General features: G+C 50.7%; 1 protein-coding gene across 9 annotated transcripts in view; it reads left to right on the forward strand.

Annotated features, from left to right (window-relative positions):
- Window positions 1-19,444, forward strand: part of RNF144A (ring finger protein 144A) — a 116,567-nt gene extending 97,123 nt beyond the window's left edge. For 7 of the 9 annotated variants that reach the window (XM_060116716.1, XM_060116715.1, XM_060116713.1 and 4 more), the window contains 3 exons: window positions 2,667-2,817; window positions 7,338-7,427; window positions 15,068-19,444. In XM_060116716.1, coding sequence (XP_059972699.1) covers window positions 2,667-2,817; window positions 7,338-7,427; window positions 15,068-15,199 — 373 coding nt within the window. In that variant the 3' untranslated portion in view covers window positions 15,200-19,444. Of the gene's footprint in view, window positions 1-2,666; window positions 3,714-7,337; window positions 7,428-15,067 lie in introns of those variants that run through there. The other 2 variants (XM_060116719.1, XM_060116720.1) reach the window with 2 other exon arrangements.
- The last annotated feature ends 260 nt before the right edge of the window (window positions 19,445-19,704 follow it).

The following is a 19,704-nucleotide window of genomic DNA, read 5'->3' on the forward strand; positions in this document are numbered from 1 at the left end:
ACTTTGCCACAGTCCTCACCACTCCCTCTTGTCTCCCTGGTCCCTGGGCGGACTTCAACTACCATTTATAATTGAGGACACACTCGGTTATTTTCATATAACAGACTTTTTTTCCTTTAAGTTAAATCTTCCTTTAACCCCCATTCCCACCCACCACCTGACGAGCCCCACTCATTTATGTTGTGTGTTTGCCCCTTAAAGACATTAGACCACGTAAATTGTGATGAAACTGTCAAAAGACTCCTACCTGCCTTCACAAGTTTGAGTGTATAGTAGTAGTTGTTACTAATAATCATTTTAAATATAATTCAGGTACCAGAAAATGTTTGAAAACTTTTGTCCATACCATATAATTTCCATGCCGCAATGCACCAGAACTTACATATTTTAACTGTTTCCGCTTGAAAAGTCTCCCTGAGAGGTGCTCTCCACGAACGTGGCCTCTGTTCATGGCATTTCCTTCAAAATTAGTTTATGAGTCACATGAGAAAATTGGTTTCATTATTTTAAGGTCACACCTGGCTTTCAAACCAAAACAATGTTTTCTAACCTGATAGTCAACCTTAATCATGGGACTTGGTACCTCCTGACTTTTGGCCTTTGTTAGAAATCAAGCTCATTCCAGAAGGAGGCAGCTAGCATCTGTGCATGGCTGGTCCCTGCCCGTCCCCATGGAGGCACCTGCACATGTTATGACAGCCCTGCTTCATTGTAAATCACATGCTGTGCGGCCAGGCTGGTCTGCAGTTTGCTGTTAAATTAGAGATGAATTTGAGCTACAGTTGTATTATCTTTCAGTAATAGTATTACTAACAACTAGCATTTATTGAGTGATTACTATACACGTGCTGGGTTCTATGTGCTCAGCACAGAGAAACTCTTTACATCTTCATCACCCACTCTGAGACGGATGCAGTTTGCCTCATGTCTGCAGGCGTGCAGACTGATAGTATGTACACAGCCCAGCCAGGGCTTGCATGTCTGTCTCCAGACCCCCTGACTACGAGGACATACTGCTTCCTTCCAGGTCGTCTTACCTGGTCACCTTGTACTAGTGAATGAAACAAGAACCTATTAAGGTGGAACACGGGCCCCACGGTGTAGGAGCCTCGAGCTTAGGAAAACCCTGAGACTGCAATTGTTTGGAAGCTCACTTAACCTCAGACAACCGTGTAAAGTGATGACATAATTAAGGCTGGAATTCACTATGATGCTTGTGGAAGATCCTTCAGCCAGAATTTACTCAGGATTGGGCTTCCCTGGTGGCGCAGTGGTTGAGAGTCCACCTGCCGATGCAGGGGACGCGGATTCGTGCCCCGGTCCGGGAAGATCCCACATGCCGCGGAGCAGCTGGGCCCGTGAGCCATGGCCGCTGAGCCTGCGCGTCCGGAGCCTGTGCTCCGCAACGGGAGAGGCCACAACAGTGAGAGGCCCGCGTACCACAAAAAAAAAAAAAAAAAAAAAAAGAACTTACTCGGGATGCCAGAATTTGCTCTCTTGTAGTGAATTTATACTCATGAATGCTTTAGGCTCTGAAAAGGCTGCTCATCCCAATGGGAAATCATTTTTCTCCTGGTGACGTTGAGTAGCTGCAGTGAGTTCAAACAGTACGTGCCCCATAATCAGTGGTAACTGCCCTTGACAGCTTCTTTTTCCAGATGATTCCACATTTTTAGCTGTCTTTTAAGATGAATAACATGGGATGGACATCGTTCTACAGTCAACCTAAAAAGATACCTAGGCTGTCTTTTTATGAGCAGCATAGAATCATTGATGCCGTTTACTGGGCACGTCACACAGGCCTGCACTGCCCTGTGCCCTTCACACTTGCGTAACCCCATCTGTCACACTCACACTGACCAGAAGGCTGGGCCTCAGAGAGGTTGCCACCCAGCCTGTGTGCAGAAGAGCTGCACTTGACCCCAGGCTTAAATGCCACCATGCTCACCCCTGCGGGCCTGCTCAGACCTCTCAGGCAGACAGTTTTGTACAGACACGCCAAGTAGATCTTAATAAGCGATTAGTGTGTGTGTGTGTGTTTAATGTGTTTTTTTTCTGATAATGGCAAAGAGCATACCATGTGTTATCAACCCTTAGGAAAGCATACAATTATATGAATAAGGACATAAAATTTGACCGTAATCCCATTATTCAGAGACCTCCATTGTAAGCCTTTTGCCCTATTTTCTTTGCTTTGTCTGTGCACATCTAAATTCAGACATGTGCTGATCTTGCTCTTTCTTTTCCCTAAGTCAAGCTGGCTGCTTCACAGTTGGTTTTTTTGTGTGTGTGTGTGTGGTACGCGGGCCTCTCACTGCCCTGGCCTCTCCCTCTGTGGAGCACAGGCTCCGGACACGCAGGCTCAGCGGCCATGGCTCACGGGCCCAGCCGCTCCGCGGCATGTGGGATCTTCCCGGACCGGGACACGAACCCGTGTCCCCTGCATCGGCAGGCAGACTCTCAACCACTGCGCCACCAGGGAAGCCCTGCTTCACAGTTTTTTGGTGATTGTTTTCCAGAGCTCGAGTCTCTTTGGTTTCAACATATTTCACGGGTGACCTCAGTGCCTCTAGGTGAGCTAGTGCTTCCAGGGTTAACCTGTGCTGGCAGGTGTCTCCCGGCCCTCTGGCCCTCTGAGCACAGCCCTGATGCAGCTTCTCCCTCAGCAGCTCCACTTTCCAACTGGAGGAGGACGACGCGCCCATCAAACGCTGCCCCAAGTGCAAGGTGTACATCGAGCGGGATGAGGGGTGCGCACAGATGATGTGTAAGAACTGCAAGCACGCCTTCTGCTGGTACTGCCTTGAGTCCCTGGATGTGAGTACGCGGCGGGGCTTTGTGGGTCAGGCTGAAGCCGCAGGCGTGCGCCAGCTGCTTCACTGAACTTACACTGTCAGGCGTTTTCTCTGTGCGTATTTATGGTAGTATCAGCTCCCTGGATGCAGTGGTATCAAAAGATGGGAGTTTGTGCAGGAGCTCTGGGAGCGAAGGGTCAGCCCAGGCTGGGGTTCAGCCTGGGGGTTAAAGGGGTGGGTAGGATCTCAGCGTCTCCCTACATAGGGGAGCTGAAACCACAGACGTTGGTCTCTCCGTGCTGGATGCTGGACATCTGAGATCAGCGCCGGTGTCATCAGGTTCTGGACCCTCTTTCTGGTGTACAGACGGCCGCCTTCGCTGTGGCCTCACCTGGCAGAGAGAGGGAGCTCTGGACTCTCTTCCTCTTCCTATAAGGACATGAATCCCGTCACAGGGCTGCAGCCTCATGACCTCGTCTGAACCTAAACACCTCCCAGCAGCCCCACCTCCAAACACCATCCCACTGCAGGTCAGGGCTTCAACGCAGGAATTTTGGGGAAAGCAAACAGTCCATAGCAGGGGCCATTCCCGGAATAGCAAGGATGATGGAGGCAGGGGACCGCGGACGCTGGGCGCGGGGCAGTTACTTCAGTGATGCTCGTGTCACCTGCAGGGCAGAAGAACATACAGACCCTCTGCCGTCTGGCAGAATGGAAGTTTCTGGCCTCCTACGGCCACCATCTCCCCAGTGTACCCTGCGCTGTCTCTGCTGTTCAGAATGATGTCTGAAGCATTATAAAGTCTTTAGGGCCTTCAGAGGCTTTATGTGTATAGTTTCTTTATATATCATATATATAATTATATATATAGTCTAAATATATGGTCTCTATATATCATATATAGGCTATATATAGTCTCCCTGTATTATACATAATATATATATGTAATTTGCATTTTACTGTATTTCTTTTTTTTTTTGCAAACTGATTATTAAATTATGTTATATTATCTAAAGTCTGGCCTGCAATTTGCAATTCCTTATCAACTTTTCCTAAAGGGGAAAGGAAATGAAATGCCAGTTTTAACCTCATGTTATCAAATCTCCTGGTAGACTTTTTGGGGGAAGTATTAGAAATGGACAGACACAGATTTCCAGAGGGAGCATTGCTTCTGCTGTGACCTCCCCTGCTACCTGGACCTCCCCGAGGTCTGTCCCCTTTGAGCCCAAGGCTGTTCTCTCTGTGCTCTGGTCTCTGGAGAGACACCCTCTCTTTCTGTCTGTGTGTCCATCTGACTCGGCTCTAAAGCACAGTCCCCGCCGGCCAGCGGCCCCGTTGTGTCCTGGCTCTGCACGGACCAGGGACAGAGGGGCAATTTCCTGCTTGAAAGTCAGGGTCCTCGGGGCCAAGGTTGGCCTGTTTTCCTCTGTAGATGATGAGCTGCTGAAAAGTGACCCTGTGACCACAGAAAACAGACCCTGAGGACAGGGGGTCGACTCTGCAGCGGTCAATCAAGGACAGTAGCCGTGATTTAGGGCAAGTGTGTGAACGTGTGTCTGGAAGCAGCAGAGCTTCTGAGACGGAGGAGGGGCTTACACGTCCCCATTCCCTCCTCTCGGGAATTTTCCTCTCTGAGCACCGGCTCCTGGGCACGTACCCCTCCCGGAGTTATCGGTCATCTTAGGGTGATTCCTTCCATCCTCGTCCTCTCCCCTGCCCCCGCCAGGCCCCGCCCTCACCCTTGAGGCCCAGGACCGCACTGCTTCTCTGCTGCCCCTGCAGGCCCAACATTCACCGCTTACAGACAGAAGGGACCCGCTCGCCTTCTATCGTTTTTGGAGGTGGTGGTAAATGGTCCCTGTTTATGAAGTGATGCTTATGTGGGCTGAAGGTGAACCTATCTGTGACTTGGGCTACACAGCTCTGTTGTTTCCTACGGGCACTCATTCTGTGAGAGGTGGAATGATTATTTCCTGACTTTAAGAAGCAGTCCAGGAAGGTTAACCATCTTTCCCCAAAGCACCGAAGGAATGAGGAATGGATTCGGCATCCATTCTCTGATCTTTCAGACCCTAAGACCCAACAGCTTGGGTACGACCAGTCCCTGTCAGCCAGAGTAGGACAGGGAGTCTCAAACCTTCCGTGGTGGAGCCGCTCTGAGGAATTCATTGTTATCTGCGGGCATCTGGTCCACCGTGCTCTCCTTCGCCAGCACCATTGTTTCTGCTTCCACCCAGAAGCTTGATGAGGCTCCTCTGAACAATGTAAGGGAAACGTTCACTCTCACCACGCACCTAGGTTCCTGGCAGGCCCTGTGGTGGGTATACCCAAGGGCTTAATCCAAGAACTTAAAGTCACAATGAAATCACTTTTATATTGTAAAAGCATCTCGGAGTGCTTTTGTTAAGGAGAAGGCTTTTGTTTTGCTCAGGAAGCATGCCCTGAGTGTTGGCAACTCAACTCCGCGTGGAGGCCTGGGCTGCCAGGACGTCGCTGGCAAAATCCGTGACCTTGAGGGGCTGCTGACCTCCCGACTGAGAAGCCCCTAGTAGCACCAGGTCCTCGTGAGCAGTGCTACAAGACGGCTGGTGTGGAGTCCCCAGCAGCCCCTCCGGGGCAGGTCACTGGGCCTGGGGTGGGAGTGGGGTGTGGGCACAGCTATGGAGAGTTAGCTGACCAGGCAGAGGGCAGAATGTGGGAGACGGGTCACCTCCAGAGGACAGGACGTGGTCAGGAAGGATGTGGGCTGTACGTGGTCTGTGTCAGGCCGAGGCGGGGAATGTGACCAGGTCTCCGTGCTGAGCTAGAGCTGGACCTCTGGCACGGGGGCTAGAGCCCCCCAAGCACTGGTCCAACAGCAGCTTGATGAGGGCCACGTGGGGCATCTGTGACCTGGGTACCCCCCCACCCCCACCCCCGACCCGGAGTCAGGATCCGCGTTTCCCCAGGTGGCCCCGGGGACTGTAACGTGCAGCAGGGTTTGTCCAGCTTTGCCAGGCGAGAGCCCTGAAGACTTTTCAACTGGGTCACGCAGAGCAGCTCAGCTTGCGTTTCAGAAAACAAATCCAAAGGCTGTTAGGCGTCTACAGAGCAAGGCTGTGAGAGGCAGCCTGGGAAAATGAGGCTTAAAGTGGGAGGTTAATCTCCGTGGTGTGTGGGTGAAAGAACACAGAATTAGGAGTTCGAGGAACAGAGGGTCTCCGTGGACAGAAGTCATCAGAAATGGCCCCAGAGAGGACAAGCTCCAGCCAGAAGAGGCGTGTGTTCATCCACGCCTGTGCTTCCTTGGACAGATGAGGGTTTAGGACAGGGGGTGAGTCGGGGGGTGGCAGTCTGGGCCCTCGCTACAACCCCCCAAAAGCCAGGATTTCCTGATGCTCCAGCCTGTGTTCCGGCTCCACAAGGCCGACCTATAAAATCACCAGACTGGAGGCCGGCGGCTCTCAGGGTGAGAGGGGGGCTCCCTGGGAGGACCACCCAGAGGGGCCGCTAAGGGCCAAAGGACACCGCCGCCACCGGCTCTGCCCGGCCCTCGCAGGACTGACTTCCCGTCTCAGACACGCTGGGCCTTGTGCTTATTTCCCCTTTTCTCAAAAAGAGGCTCTGTTTACAGCCTCCGTTAAGTGAACAAACAGCATCAGCCTCTCTTTTGTGCTGTTTACTGAGCTGGTCCTTTTTATGGACAATAGGAGAGAAAATGGCACCTCCTGTACATGGAGAAGCAGAGGGTTTTGTCCAAGAAAACGCACTCCTGTACCTCGGTCACTGCTTGCTGAGGTTTGGGGGTCGTGCACCGAGCCGGGGATGTGGTGACGGAGGCTGACATCAGCTCAGGGTCCTGGCTCCAAGAACCTGACGGTCTGGTGAAGATTGTCTCAGGGGAAGGTGATTGGAGCTGGAGGTGGGGTGTGAGGATGTCTGGAGGTGGTGGGGTGGGCAGGACGTTCCCTCGAGCTCTCTCTCACTTCTAGACAGTCTGAGGAACTGTTAGGTGGAGGGTGGGTCTCCTCCTGAGTACTGAGAACATTTTCTTGGTCTGAGCTGAGAGGAAGCACTTTCAGGGCGAGGAGGATGGACCAGACGTAAAGGAAGTCATTGCATCCCAGGATAATCCTGCCAGGGTGGCGGGAAGATGCACAGGCAGAGACTCGTGGGGCGTAAAGCACAGCCAGGGCTGGGGGCAGCTCGTGGGGCAGCAGGGGGCTCTGACCTACTTGTTCAGAAGTCCTGCATCAGCAGAGTCCCTGAGCCCGAGGGGTGGGGGCCAGGCTGCGGCAGAGACCGAAGCTGGAGCAGGGCTCCCTCTAGTGGCCCGTGAGCAGTCTGTCGGGGACGCTCCACGGAGGACGGAGGGCCTGGGGACTCACAGGGACCTGGGGTGGCAGCAGCCCCCTCTGGGTGTACGTTCTTCCTCTGCTGTCATCCTCGTTCTCTCACATCCCCAACTAGAGCTTAAAAAAAAGAAACTGGGACCAGGCAAGACTCATTCACTGAACAGAGAGGACTGTCCCACCCACCCCTGTTCTTTCCCTTCCTTCTCAGGATGACTTCCTTCTGATCCATTATGATAAAGGGCCCTGCAGGAACAAGCTGGGTCATTCCAGGGCATCTGTCATCTGGCATCGGACACAGGTAGGAGGCCGCTCACCTCGAACTCTGACCTCTGGGGGGAGAGGGGGAGAGAGAGTGTGTGTGTACACGTGTGTGGGGTTTCCAGGAGACTTGCCAGTTGGTCAGAGGTCTGTTATATAGAAAAACAACTAGTAAATGGGGTTTCTGCCTGCATTTTTCCTGGACTAAGATTATGCTTTCAGTAGGCCTGGAATAAATATACACCACACTTTGCCCATGATGATTCTTCAACCTCAGGCTTTCGATTGCTTGCACCTACTCTTGACCTTGGTAATGACCCACTGTGCTTAGTCAATCCTTGCATGGCCTTTAATGGAAGAGCTTTCCATAGAGGCTCCCAGGTGAGCAAATTAGTCACAGAGAAGGGTAAGAGGGAAAGAATGGAAAGGTCCCTGGGTGGTGAGGTCTGTGCAGCTGGTGCGATTATTCATACTTTCAACACATATTTATTTCCTGTTGTGTGCCTGGCAGTATTCTAGGAGCTGGGAATACTCCAGTGAATAAGATAGATGCATCCTTCTCTGATGGAACCCACATTCCATGTAGGGACAGATAATGTGTATATATATGATGTGAATTCAGCTACAGGGGAGGTGTGATTGGGGAGGGGTCTTTGAGATGGTGTGGCTGGGAAGGCTTGTTGGAGGCGTTGCTTATGACTGAGCACTGAGTTTTGGGGAGCTGACCATGGGAGTAGGTGGGACAAGGCAGAGGGGACAGTGCAGGCAGGGGGGACGGAGATGGGCTGATGGGTGGAACTATGGCATAAAGGTCCATGGGGACAGCAGTGGTCAGAGATGATCAGAGTTGACCCCATGGGCTTTGCAGGCTGAGGTGCGAACTTCGGGGTGCGCTCTGGGCGCGGGGGGAGCCCACCGAGGGGAGCTGCAGGCAGGACTCAGGTGTGCGCCAGCTCCTGGGTGCGGGGAAGAGCCTTGATGGGCTCCGACCATTACCACATTGTCGGCATTTCTCAGCACAGCCTTGAAGCAGGCGGTCTGGGAGATGCAGGAACCGAGACTCAGGCAGTTTTGTGGGAATAGAAAGAGACCCCCTGCAAGTGTGCTTCTTCAGTGATCCTCACTGCAGACCACGTGGCAGGGCTGATGAGCCCACAGGCGGCCGGACAGTAGACGGTCCTGGCTTTGCAGGCCATAAGGTCTCTGTTGCAACTATCAGCTCTGCCTGGTAGGGAAGCAGCTGCCGCAGACAGTATGTCAACAAAGGCCCGTGGCTGCATTCCAGGAAAACGCTTTAAACAATCAGGTGATAGCATTGACTGCGGCGAAGGTTGCACAATTCTGAGTGCACTAAAAACCATCAAACTGTGCATTACATAGGTGAGTCGCGAGGTATGTGAGTTATAGCTCCATAAAGTTGTAAGAACCAAACTAAACAAAACGGACTGTGGACCAGATCTGGCCCGAGGGCCAGTCTGCCGACCTCGGCGTGGAGAGTGGATTTTCGCTGCGTTTTATTTCGTCCTCCTGGACAGTACGGCCAGCTCCTGTGCTCGCCCCTCCACCTCTGCTGTGTAAAAAAAGCACCCCAAACAACAGAAATAGACTCCCTCACGGTTCTAGAGCCCAGGAGTCTGGAGTCGAGGTGTGGGCAGGGCTCCCTCGGAAACCTGTAGGAGGGCCCCGCCTGCCTCTTCCGGCCCCTGGTGGTTCCCTGCAGGCCTAGCTCCCAGGTGCGCCTCTCCAGTACTTCATCTTTCTCTGTGCTCATCGGTCTCTGTGTCCAAACTTCCCTTTGGATGAAGACAGCAGTCGTAATGGATCAGGGCCCATCCTGGTAATGACATTTTAACTTGATTCCCTCTGTAAAGGCCCTCTTTCTGCATAAGGAGCTGTCTCTCCACGTGGCCTGAGCTCCCTAAGCACATGGCAAGCTTCCCAGGAGAGCGTGAGAGATGTGGAGACCGTGTCAGCCTGTCCAACAACAAGGCTGGACTGGGCGCTCACACCTCAGCCTTCGTGCCTGCTTATGCTCAGGAGTGTCTTGTGTTCCTGGGGTCCTGGAACAGTTGCAGTTCCTGGTAACGGTCATTTAGAGAACGGGCCCTTGAGAAATGCAGAAGCCTGGACGGGGGTCCATAGCCTCCCCTGTTGTTGAGGAAGGAGCCTGGGGGCACCTCCCACCAGCCTCTCTCAGCGTCGTCAGTCGGCACCTGCCAGGGTCACCTGCTGAGTGCCAGCTCTGAGTCACCCCTGGAACCACATGGACAAAGGAAGCCCCCCCCCGATCTCAGGCCCCTCTCAGTGCTGGTGGAATTGAACAAGGGCACTCGGGGTGCAGGGGTCGCTTCCTTGGGGTCTGAGGAACCCTGGAGACACGCAGGGCTGTAGACAGATGTCCACACGTTAGTGTTGGATTCGGAGTAAACAATAAAATATGAGTGAGCAGTGTCAAAAGGAAAGTAAGGGAGCCACGAAAACTAGCAAAGTGTGTGACATATAAACCAGGAAAAAAGGCCAGAGGCTTGGGAATTAGCGAGGGACATGGTGTGCAGTGGAAGAGCCCCACCCAGAGCAGACATTCGTGTACAATCCTAAGACCAATTCACTCATAAGCCTTCAGTTTTCGTAGTTAGAACCACCTCCCAGCACGAGATACAGCATGTCCATTACTGAAAGGAACTTTCACTCTCGTAATTTGCTTTTAGAGGTAAAGCATCCACGTGGAAGCTGAGAAAGTCCTCATTTCCCCTGTGAGTCTCCTGGTTTTCCATCCGACTGGTGGCCTCCATTCCCTTACCCCTCAAACGGGCTTCTGGCTCAGGGCATGTCCATCATCTGCTTTGTCAATTATCCGCGAGTGGCGTTTCACTTTGCATTGCTCACCAAGTCTCTTAAGCAGAAATGCAGGCTTGATTATCTTCCATCAATTTACTCCAGAAAGTTGTATTCAGTGTCTCCCTAGCGCCCGGAAGTCGTAGTAGGCGCTGATGTCCAGGTGCTCTGGGACGGCGGGCAGGCCCCCATTCCATAGCCCCACTCTGGGTCTCTCTCTGCAGCCCCTCCCCTCTTTCTCCTCATCACTCACTGGCCTTCGGGACGGAAGCCCCCCAGCGGCGCTGTGTCCCTCTCCCTGGCCCTGCTGTGGCCCCGCTGTCGTCCTGGTCCTCCTCACCCTCCCCTCTCTCTCCCTGTCTTGTCCATGCCCAGCTCTGCACGTCCTAATGCTGCCCCCTTCCCTGACCACACTGAGGGGTCACAGCCCAGGCCTTCCACCTGCCCTCGCGAACATCTCTGGAAACACGCTTGTTGTGAGGCGCCCCTTGCCTTGCCCAGTGCTGTTCCAGCAATCAGCCATCATGCGTAAGAGACAAGGGCGGCGTTTCTTTCTCAGCCAAGTAAATCTTCTTCCTTAGGAGGCCAGCACCTGACAAGGGGGAGTCTCACCCACACTGGCTCTTCCTTTTCTTCTGAGCAGGAGACCCATCTCGCGGTAAAGAGAGAGCTCACTTTTAGCCCGAGGGTGGCATTTCACACGCGGCTGATTGCTGATGTCTGTGGTCACACATAGTGGAGGTGTCCTCACTCAGACCCTGAGGCCGGGCTGCAGGGCAGGGGCCTCACACAGTGACCTGTTCTGAGGGTATTTTTCACTATGCTCAGGAAAATCTTGTACTTGAACTAGACGCCCAGTCCTCTCTGTCTTAAGTACTGGGGCCTTTGGAATCACTCTTTGGCCATAGATTTTGCATTGGTGAAATGAGAAAATTGGACTGGATTATTATCCCGAGTCAACTGTGGTTTCATTATTCTACGTTTATAGGGAGGTGGGACCAGTGCTTGTGACCACGGCAGGGAGGGGACGTCGTGTCAGCCTCTGTGTGCATTCCTAGAGCCCACGCCCCCCCGGGGCTGCAAGGCTATATCTGCCTCACTTCAGTTTCCGTCCTGGCGGCCCCATCGAACTCCCAGCTTCGTGCCTACCTGGCTGCCAGCCGTCTCCACTTGGACGTCTAACGGTACATTTCAGCTAGAACAGGCGTGAACAGAAGTTTAGATTTTCCCTCAAGATCGCCTCCTTCTCCAGGTCTCCCTCATTGCGGGAAGTGCACCCCCAGCTTCCGTATCTTCTGAACAAAAGACCTGGGCCGCCCCCAGGGATCCCACTCCCCCCAGCACCCCTCCACTCCGGCCACATCACCTCCTTCCTGCTCCCCGAACGCTACTCCCAGGCTCACTGCACGGGGAACCGTCCTCACGTTCCCTGCTGGGGTCCTTCTCCTGCAGACAGCAGCTTGGCGGTCCCATCCTCAGAGACGGCTTCCCGTCTCTCCCTTATCAGGTCCCCATCTCCACCTGCCTGACCCCTGCGGGACCTGCCGCCTCTCCTGGGGCTGTTTTCAGTGTCCTGACTCTGTTTTGGGGCAGAAGTTTTTCATTATTTGTGTCCACCTCCTCCTCCCAACAGGAGAACCCATTCTCTCAGAGGACAAAAGCAGACCCTATAACCCTCTAGCGCTCTATCCAATCCAGAACGGCAAATATTCATGAAGCAGAGAAAAGAGGGGCTCTGTGGTGGGGCGAGAGGACTGCGGTGGGAGCAGTCGGTAAACGTTCCATGTAAACGACGCAGCTGCCACCGGCCCCCTTAGCTCGGCCGTCCCCCACCTCAAAACACACACAGGGCCAGCGCAGTGAGAATATTCAACAACTGGCCATGGGGCGGCCAGGGGCAGGCCGACTTTGTAGGGTTGGTCGCTTTCTGTGGCGTCAGCACCCCCAGGATGGCTGTTTCCAGTTGCCAAGGTGATGCCATTGGATGGAGAACTGGAAGGAGACATGGGAGCAGCCCCCACAGACCCCCGCGCAGCCCTCGGCCAGTGGCCCAGCCTCTGGGCATTCAGGCCTGGGCGCGGCAGACACCCGGGCTATGTCCAATGCCAAGTTTCAGTGAATTAAATGTGTCCCGTTCATCTCACCATCTCTTTGACTTGGGTTAGTGCTCCCAAGCCCTGGAGTGGTTTTGTCACAGAACTCTGTGGGGAGAGGATTCAGAAGCTACTAAGATTCCATTGAACTGGTTCATCCTGTAAACACATATTGGACGTTTGTTAAGGCAGTGCCACCAGGCTGTGCACAGGGGCTTATGATGGTCGCACAAACTGTGTTCTGTTCTGAATGAGTGTACCTCTGGAGAAGCTGTCTGACTGGTTAGCCACTCCTTTAAATCAGGGTTTGCCGTATGAATGATCCTCGTTTCACCGTGATTCCTTCTTCATCCTGTCTTCCTACAGTATATCGTTTCTGCCTGACACGTACTTGTAAGATGCTCATGAAGTGATTATTTTTGTTGTGAGGTATTTGCTTCCTGTCTCATTCTTTATTGTTGGCCGACTTCCCTCTGACAATATCTATATCCTCTCATCACCAGCTGGGACCCACTGGGTAACATCGCTTGTTCAGTGGCATGCAAAGAAAGAGACAAGATAGCCTGAGTGAAAATGAAGATGGTGTCTTATTGACCAAGAATGTCAGCATTTGGTGAAGGACTTTGGTGTGTTATTGGTGCAAGAGTCCCTGGCTCCCTAGAGACTGAGAAAGTGTCCCAGGTGGTTGAGGTTATTCAAGGTGCCCTGCAGATCAGTGACGCCTTCCTGGGGGGGTTTATGTATTCTGAAATATCTGTGTGTGTGATTCTAACAGAGCATGATCTGAATCCACACCGCGTAATTCCACCGTTGACATTATGTTCAGACAAATGGACTCAGCCAGTCGGCAGAAAACACAGATTCTTAGCATAAGCACAATCTCATTTAGAAACAACATGGTGTGTGTGTGTGTGTGTGTGTGTGTGCGCGTGTGTGAGATGATTTTCCAGCAAAATCTAAGAGTGTACTTTCATTCACACTGCTGTGATGCTGCAGCGTAGCATCATACTTCAGAGCTGATACTAGCTCTTGGAGATCTTTTACTTCATCTGCTTATTTTATAATTGAGAAAACTGAAGCCCAGAGAGGTGAACACACCGAGTCAGGATTAGAACCGTGAGCCCAAGGGGTTCATGTATTTATCGCTCTGAACACTAGGTGGCGGACGAACTCCACCTTCGGATTCCGATTCTGGGCTCTAGCAGCTGGTGGAGGGGACCAGTTAAAGAACAACCCCCCTTGCTTCTTTGTCCAGCCTCACTGCCTGATTTGAATGACAGTATGTCTACATTTGACGTTTATTTCCTTCGGCATTTACTCATACCTAGGGGTAAACATATGTTTTTTTAAAAAAATCAAAATTCGTAGCAGTAAATGTTGGGCTTTAAACACCAGGAATAACACAGGTCTGGTCACCCCCTAATGCACCATGCCTGTGCCTTTCTGTTCTCCCACCTGGAATGCCTTATCCCACTCATTTTTGTTTACCACCCACATCCTCATAATGCTTATAATCTCAACCATTTCCCATTGCATGCAAAGTCTGCTGCCCCTGGCTAATGTAGGGGTCTGGCTCCTGGGCTCCCTTTACACCCTGGAACCCAATGGCAGTTTTTGTAAAATGTATTATTATCAGTTGTAGTCATGGTCTCTTTCCACCAGACTGGGTGGTCCTTGAGAGCCAATATCTAATGTGCCTCTGTGTTTGCCACACCTAATACAGCGTTTGACACAGAGGAAGCTTGTTGGTTAACTGGATGTATAATTGGATGGATGTTTGGATATTTAGATGGAAGGAGGGAAGGGAAGAGAAGGGAAAGGAAGAAAAAAAGGGAAAAAGGGAAGGTGGAGTGAAAGGAAGGAAGTGAAGGGAAGGAAATATGGATAGATGGATGGATGGATAGGTGAGTGGATGCTGGATAGATGGATGCTGGATGGATGATGAGTGGATGAATAAATGGATTGATGGATGAATGGATGGATGATAAAGGTGGTAGATGAGGGAAGCATGCATGAATGGATGGACGAGTAGATGGAGAGATGAAAGATGTATGGAAAGATGGGTGGATGTTGTGTGTATAATAGATGGATGGATTGCTGGATAGGTGGATGGATATACGTGGGTGGATGATGGATGCGTGGATGAATGGATGGATGGATAGATGGGTGGATAGAGGTGGGTGGATGGATGGGTGGACAGATGGATGGATGGATGGATACAGATGGATGGATGGATGGATAGGTGGGTGGATATAGGTGGGTAGATGCTGGATGCGTGGATGAATGGATGGATGGATAGATGGGTGGATAGAGGTGGGTGGATGGATGTGTGGATGAATGGATGGATGGGTGGATACAGATGGATGGATGGATGGATAGGTGGGTGGATATAGGTGGGTAGATGATGGATGCGTGGATGAATGGATGGATGGATGGATGGGTGGATAGAGGTGAGTGGATGGATGGATGGATAGGTGGGTGGATACAGATGGATGGATGGATGGGTAGATGGGTGGATAGAGGTGGGTGGATGGATGTGTGGATGAATGGATGGATGGGTGGATACAGACGGATGGATGGATGGATAGATGGGTGGATAGAGGTGGGTGGATGGATGGATGGGTAGATGGATGGATGGGTGGATAGAGGTGGGTGGATGATGGATGCGTGGACAGCTGTGTGGTCTACACTTGAGCTCTCGAACCTACAGATCAGCCGACTTACCCTCTGCTCCTCTGTTTCCTTCCTGCAGGTTGTGGGCATTTTTGCTGGATTTGGGCTTCTGCTCTTGGTGGCCTCGCCTTTCCTGCTCCTGGCCACTCCGTTTGTACTTTGCTGCAAGTGCAAGTGCAGTAAAGGCGACGACGACCCCCTACCCACCTAGAGGAAGGCGTGATGCTGGAACAAGACCCCACCTCCGGAAAGCGTGGTTCTCTCCCATCCCCACCCCGCCATCCCCCTCTCACTAAACATGTTTCTTGCCTTATGTGCCCCATTGAGCTTCACAGTGTCACGCCGGGTGCCGTGATTTCAGGGACTCATATCAGATCGTTGGCGGAGGCCCTAGGTGCAGTCACCCCGGCGTGGGGGAGGCAAGGCTGGCATGGGTGGGACACATCCCACAGAGGCTGTCTCTGCAGACTTGACGAGGGAGCTGCTGTATGGACCACCAGGTGGTGGTAGACTAGGAACGTCTGGTGTTGCTTAGGAGACCTTCTCTCGCAGAAATGTTGTCCGTCTCCTCCTTGGCTTCAAGCTGGCGCCACGTTGCTGAGAGAAGAAGTCTTTTAAGGATCGCATCTCACTTCAGACAGAATCCAAGTGTTCTGATTGAGAAAAGCACTCTGTTTATGACAACTCTTTTTATTACTAATGGCATTTAGTAAAATCCTTTATAGAAGGTGTTTTTTTTTTTTTTTCCAAATGAGTAGTGAAAAATCAACAAGGTGCATTGAAACCATCCTATGCCTTTTCTTGAAATGTGCATTTTAAGAAGTTATGGTTAAATGACCTTTCTGGCTCGGCCACTTTTCAGGAGATTTAGAAAGCCTTATGCGCTCTTTGTGTTTTTCTTGAAACTTGTGGAGACTTTTTGGATGCTGTAAGCTGTGTACTGTTATCAACATGTTTCCTGTATCATTGCATTTCTTTGAAAACACTGATGCATTTGAAAGGACATGTTCATCCTTAGGTTTGCCTTTTGTTTTTCTCTCTCTAGTGATTCAGCTCAGCTCACAGGGCTCCTCTCTTTTCACCCAAGTATCGGTAAATTTTTTTTCATGTCTTCAGAAACCAAATGTTTTACTTGGAAATAGTTCTGCTGCGAATCCCTGTGGTTTGGCCGTAGCCTTAGTCTCCTCAAGCAGACGAAACCAAGCAAATAGTGACATCGATGCCTAGAAGGGGGCCCTCCTATCAGGGCTGGGGGACTCCCAGGGGCTGGGGGAGAAGCTTCCGGATGTTCACAGTTTTTGCAATGACTAAGTTAATTTGGAGAAATCATCTTAGTTCCAATTCCTGTTGCTTACCCTGCTGAAAAAAATCTTCCATTTCACTTAGTCATTTTGATTGGTCTTTTACAGGCTGTGTGTGTTGATTATCATGGCAGCAGGATGCCCGGATCAGTAAGACACACGGAACTCCATCAATTGCCTTTGGACAGTGTGTTCTTTACAGAAAGTTGACTTTAATAATGGCTTTTAAAGAGCAAACTGATTGCATCCAACTTGGGACTTCTAGACATAGTAGAAAGGCAAATGTTGTAAATTCATCATGGTGGAACTTTTTTAAAACTTACTAAGCATTCCACAAAGGAGTAAAATGAAAACGAAACCTGACTTTTATCTCAGATGTTTGCTTGTGGCAAGCACATTTGTAAAGTGTGGTGGTGTTTTATATCCTTGACTTCTGCATTTGTGTACCTGTCTCAGGTCCTGCTTTACCTTCCCATAGAGAAATGTCTTTACTTCTTAACGTTTCATCAGTTCGGAGAAACAGGCTCACCTCACTCTTCCTCTCTAGTATTGATTTTCTTTTTGAAACCGAAGCCATTTAGGAACCCAGTCTGTGTCAAAATTACATGCAAAAAATCCTCCTTATAATTGCAATTTGAAAACTCAGTAACATTAAGAACATGCCTGGGACCATCTTTTTGGATGAAGCCTGGGCACCAGGTCTCTGTAGCTTGAGATGTTTTGATTGGCCCTGGAGGCAGAATGGCTTTTCTGGAGAGAGTGACAACTCCAGGAGGCCTGAAGATGAGGTTAGTGGCCCAGGCGTGAGACGGCATCATGATTTGTGAGTGCGCTTTAAAATCCGTATGGAATACAGCAGGCTCGTGGCCCATGTCCAGTGGTCCACGGAGCAGGCCTTCATCATCCCAGGTCATCCTGCCTGTGCTCGCTACTGCCCATTGCATACAGAGGTCCATACAGTAGTACCCCCTCCTTTGGGGTGGGAACCAGAGGCTTTGGAAAGGTTGCATTCCCTGGGTCAGCGCTCAGGTCCCTTTATTCCTAGCGAGTCGGGCTGTCTTGTCTCTCCTAGAAGAGTCCGTGGGCAAATCATGCACATCCAGAGCATCAACCATCCCTGTGCCTTTACCTCTGCTCATAGCACATGGTTTGACCCAGGTAGGGAACACCGGAGATTCTGGGGCAGGCCGGGGCCAAAGTAGCACCTACTTACTCCGAGTTTTTGCGTCAAGCATGCCTCAGAGTGCTCAGTCTGATTCAGTAAAAACAAAACTAAAACTGGGGCTTCCCTGGTGGCGCAGTGGTTGAGAGTCCACCTGCTGATTCAGGGGACACGGGTTCGTGCCCCGGTCCAGGAGGGTGCCACATGCCGCGGAGTGGCTGGGCCCGTGAGCCATGGCCGCTGAGCCTGCGCGTCCGGAGCCTGTGCTCCGCAACGGGAGAGACCACAACTGAGAGGCCCGCGTACCGCAAAAAAAAAGAAAAAAAAAAAAAAAAAACCTAAAACTGTCTATTCCCTAGAAAGATACCAGCGGGATCGCACTGAGATCCTTACACAGACTTGCGTCGCCCCCATCTGACTCCTTTTCTTTCAGGGAGGAACGCCATCCCATAGTTTGTGGGGATGCAGTATGAACCAGGCTTGATGTCAGATGTAAACAGGATGTGGGAAGGTGGCCCGCGGTTTGGGTTTTGACCTTTCCATCCCCTCCCAGTAAAACCTGGGGATTCGATGCTTAGGAGGTGGTCTTAATTAAAAATGACACTTTTACAGGTGGTTTTCCTGCTGACTCTCTGGAAGCACACGTCTGTTTATTCATTTAGAGGCCTTTAAATCTGGGGAGGAGGGGTGGAAGGGCACGGAGACAGCCCACGGCTGAGCCTGCCCCTGTCTGGGTGGGGTTACCTGAGTCCCTTTGGTAACTGACAATGCTGTGAGGTTTCCCCGGCCATGCCTGGTCTCTGAGCCTGACCCTGCCCTGCATCCTTCAGCCTGGCCGGCCGAGCTCGCCATCGTTACAGGGGACCAGCGCCTTCAGAGGCGTCTCTGTAGATGTTCACGGGGCAGAGACCGACCTAGGACCTGAGCATGCGCAGAGCCTTTGACTGCACGCATGGCTGTCCAGACCAGTGTCTGCTCCACCTCCAGGGGACTGAGGGACCAATATCTGCCACCTCTGGCATCTTTTTAAAGGGGAACAAATTCTCTTTACAGCATATTATTGCACACAACCGGTTTAGCAACCAGGCCAGTTCCCGGGGTGGGGAAAGGGAGTATCAGATATGCAAAAATTACTCCAAGATGATTTTATCTTTCCTATGTTACAAATGTTAAAGGTCATTTCGCAAATTAGAAGAGAGCATTTTCCCTTGGTTGTCTTTAAAAATGAGAGGATTGGAAAGAACCAGGGTGGGTTTTTTGTATATTTCTCAGATTCTCGTTGATTAATAAATACCCCGGTATGTGTATATAAATCACAGTAAAATCATCAAGGGAAAAGAAAACATTTTGCATGTATAAAGCTTCCTGAAGGTCTCTTTAAAAAATACCAAAGCTTGTTTATTCCTTATCATTAACCCAAGCCCTTATGAAAGTAAACACAATAAAGAGTTATGACTTGTATTGTCAAAAATGCCTGCTGGAAAGAAGTGGCTGCATTAAAGCAGAATGACGGATGCATCCTAACCAGGAGAGGCTGCCGTTTGGGTGTGTAAAGCCCGTGGTCTCCCCGTCCTTGGTTTGCACAATCCTGTCTTCCGAGATTCCAGCAGCCTTCAGGGAGGGGTAGGTACCCGACCTTTCCTTCATTCCATGCTCACTTTACCATGGGTGTATTTTAATCTTGTATAAAAATATGCATGAGTGAGTCATGCACATGTATACATTATGTATTTGACAAGTGGTGGTAAAAACAAAAAAAAAAACAAGTTTGGTTTGTGTTTTTGAAATGTCAGTACGTTTTGTGCCACTAACACTGTGATGTATAAAAGAGCTGTTTGAATGCCTTTTAATGTTGTGTTTTGTACTTTGGAATCATATGGAAAAGTTTGATTTGTAATTTCAATACATATTTTAAGTGTATTGTGTCTTATGTAGTTTGTCCCCCCTCCCCCGCCTTTAGAAGGGATTTCTTTTTAAAGATATTTTGGCTGGAATACAGGTTACTTTTGTAAATCCTGTCTGGCTCCATCTTTTTTATACTCTTAGTTGACTGCTGTCTTGAAGATTGAAAATAATATGAGGATTGGAGGTGTACAGGAAGGGGAACTTCTACCACCGGGAAAACAGGTGTCTTTTTTTGTTTTGTTTTTTAAAGAGTAATAATTAACATGCACTCGGATATTGTTTTGGGTGTACAGCATAGTGATTCAATATTTTTATACATTATGAAATGATTACCACAGTAAGACCAGC

This window comes from Mesoplodon densirostris, chromosome 14, assembly GCF_025265405.1.
Source record: "Mesoplodon densirostris isolate mMesDen1 chromosome 14, mMesDen1 primary haplotype, whole genome shotgun sequence".
In the NCBI taxonomy this organism is placed as follows: domain Eukaryota; kingdom Metazoa; phylum Chordata; class Mammalia; order Artiodactyla; family Ziphiidae; genus Mesoplodon; species Mesoplodon densirostris.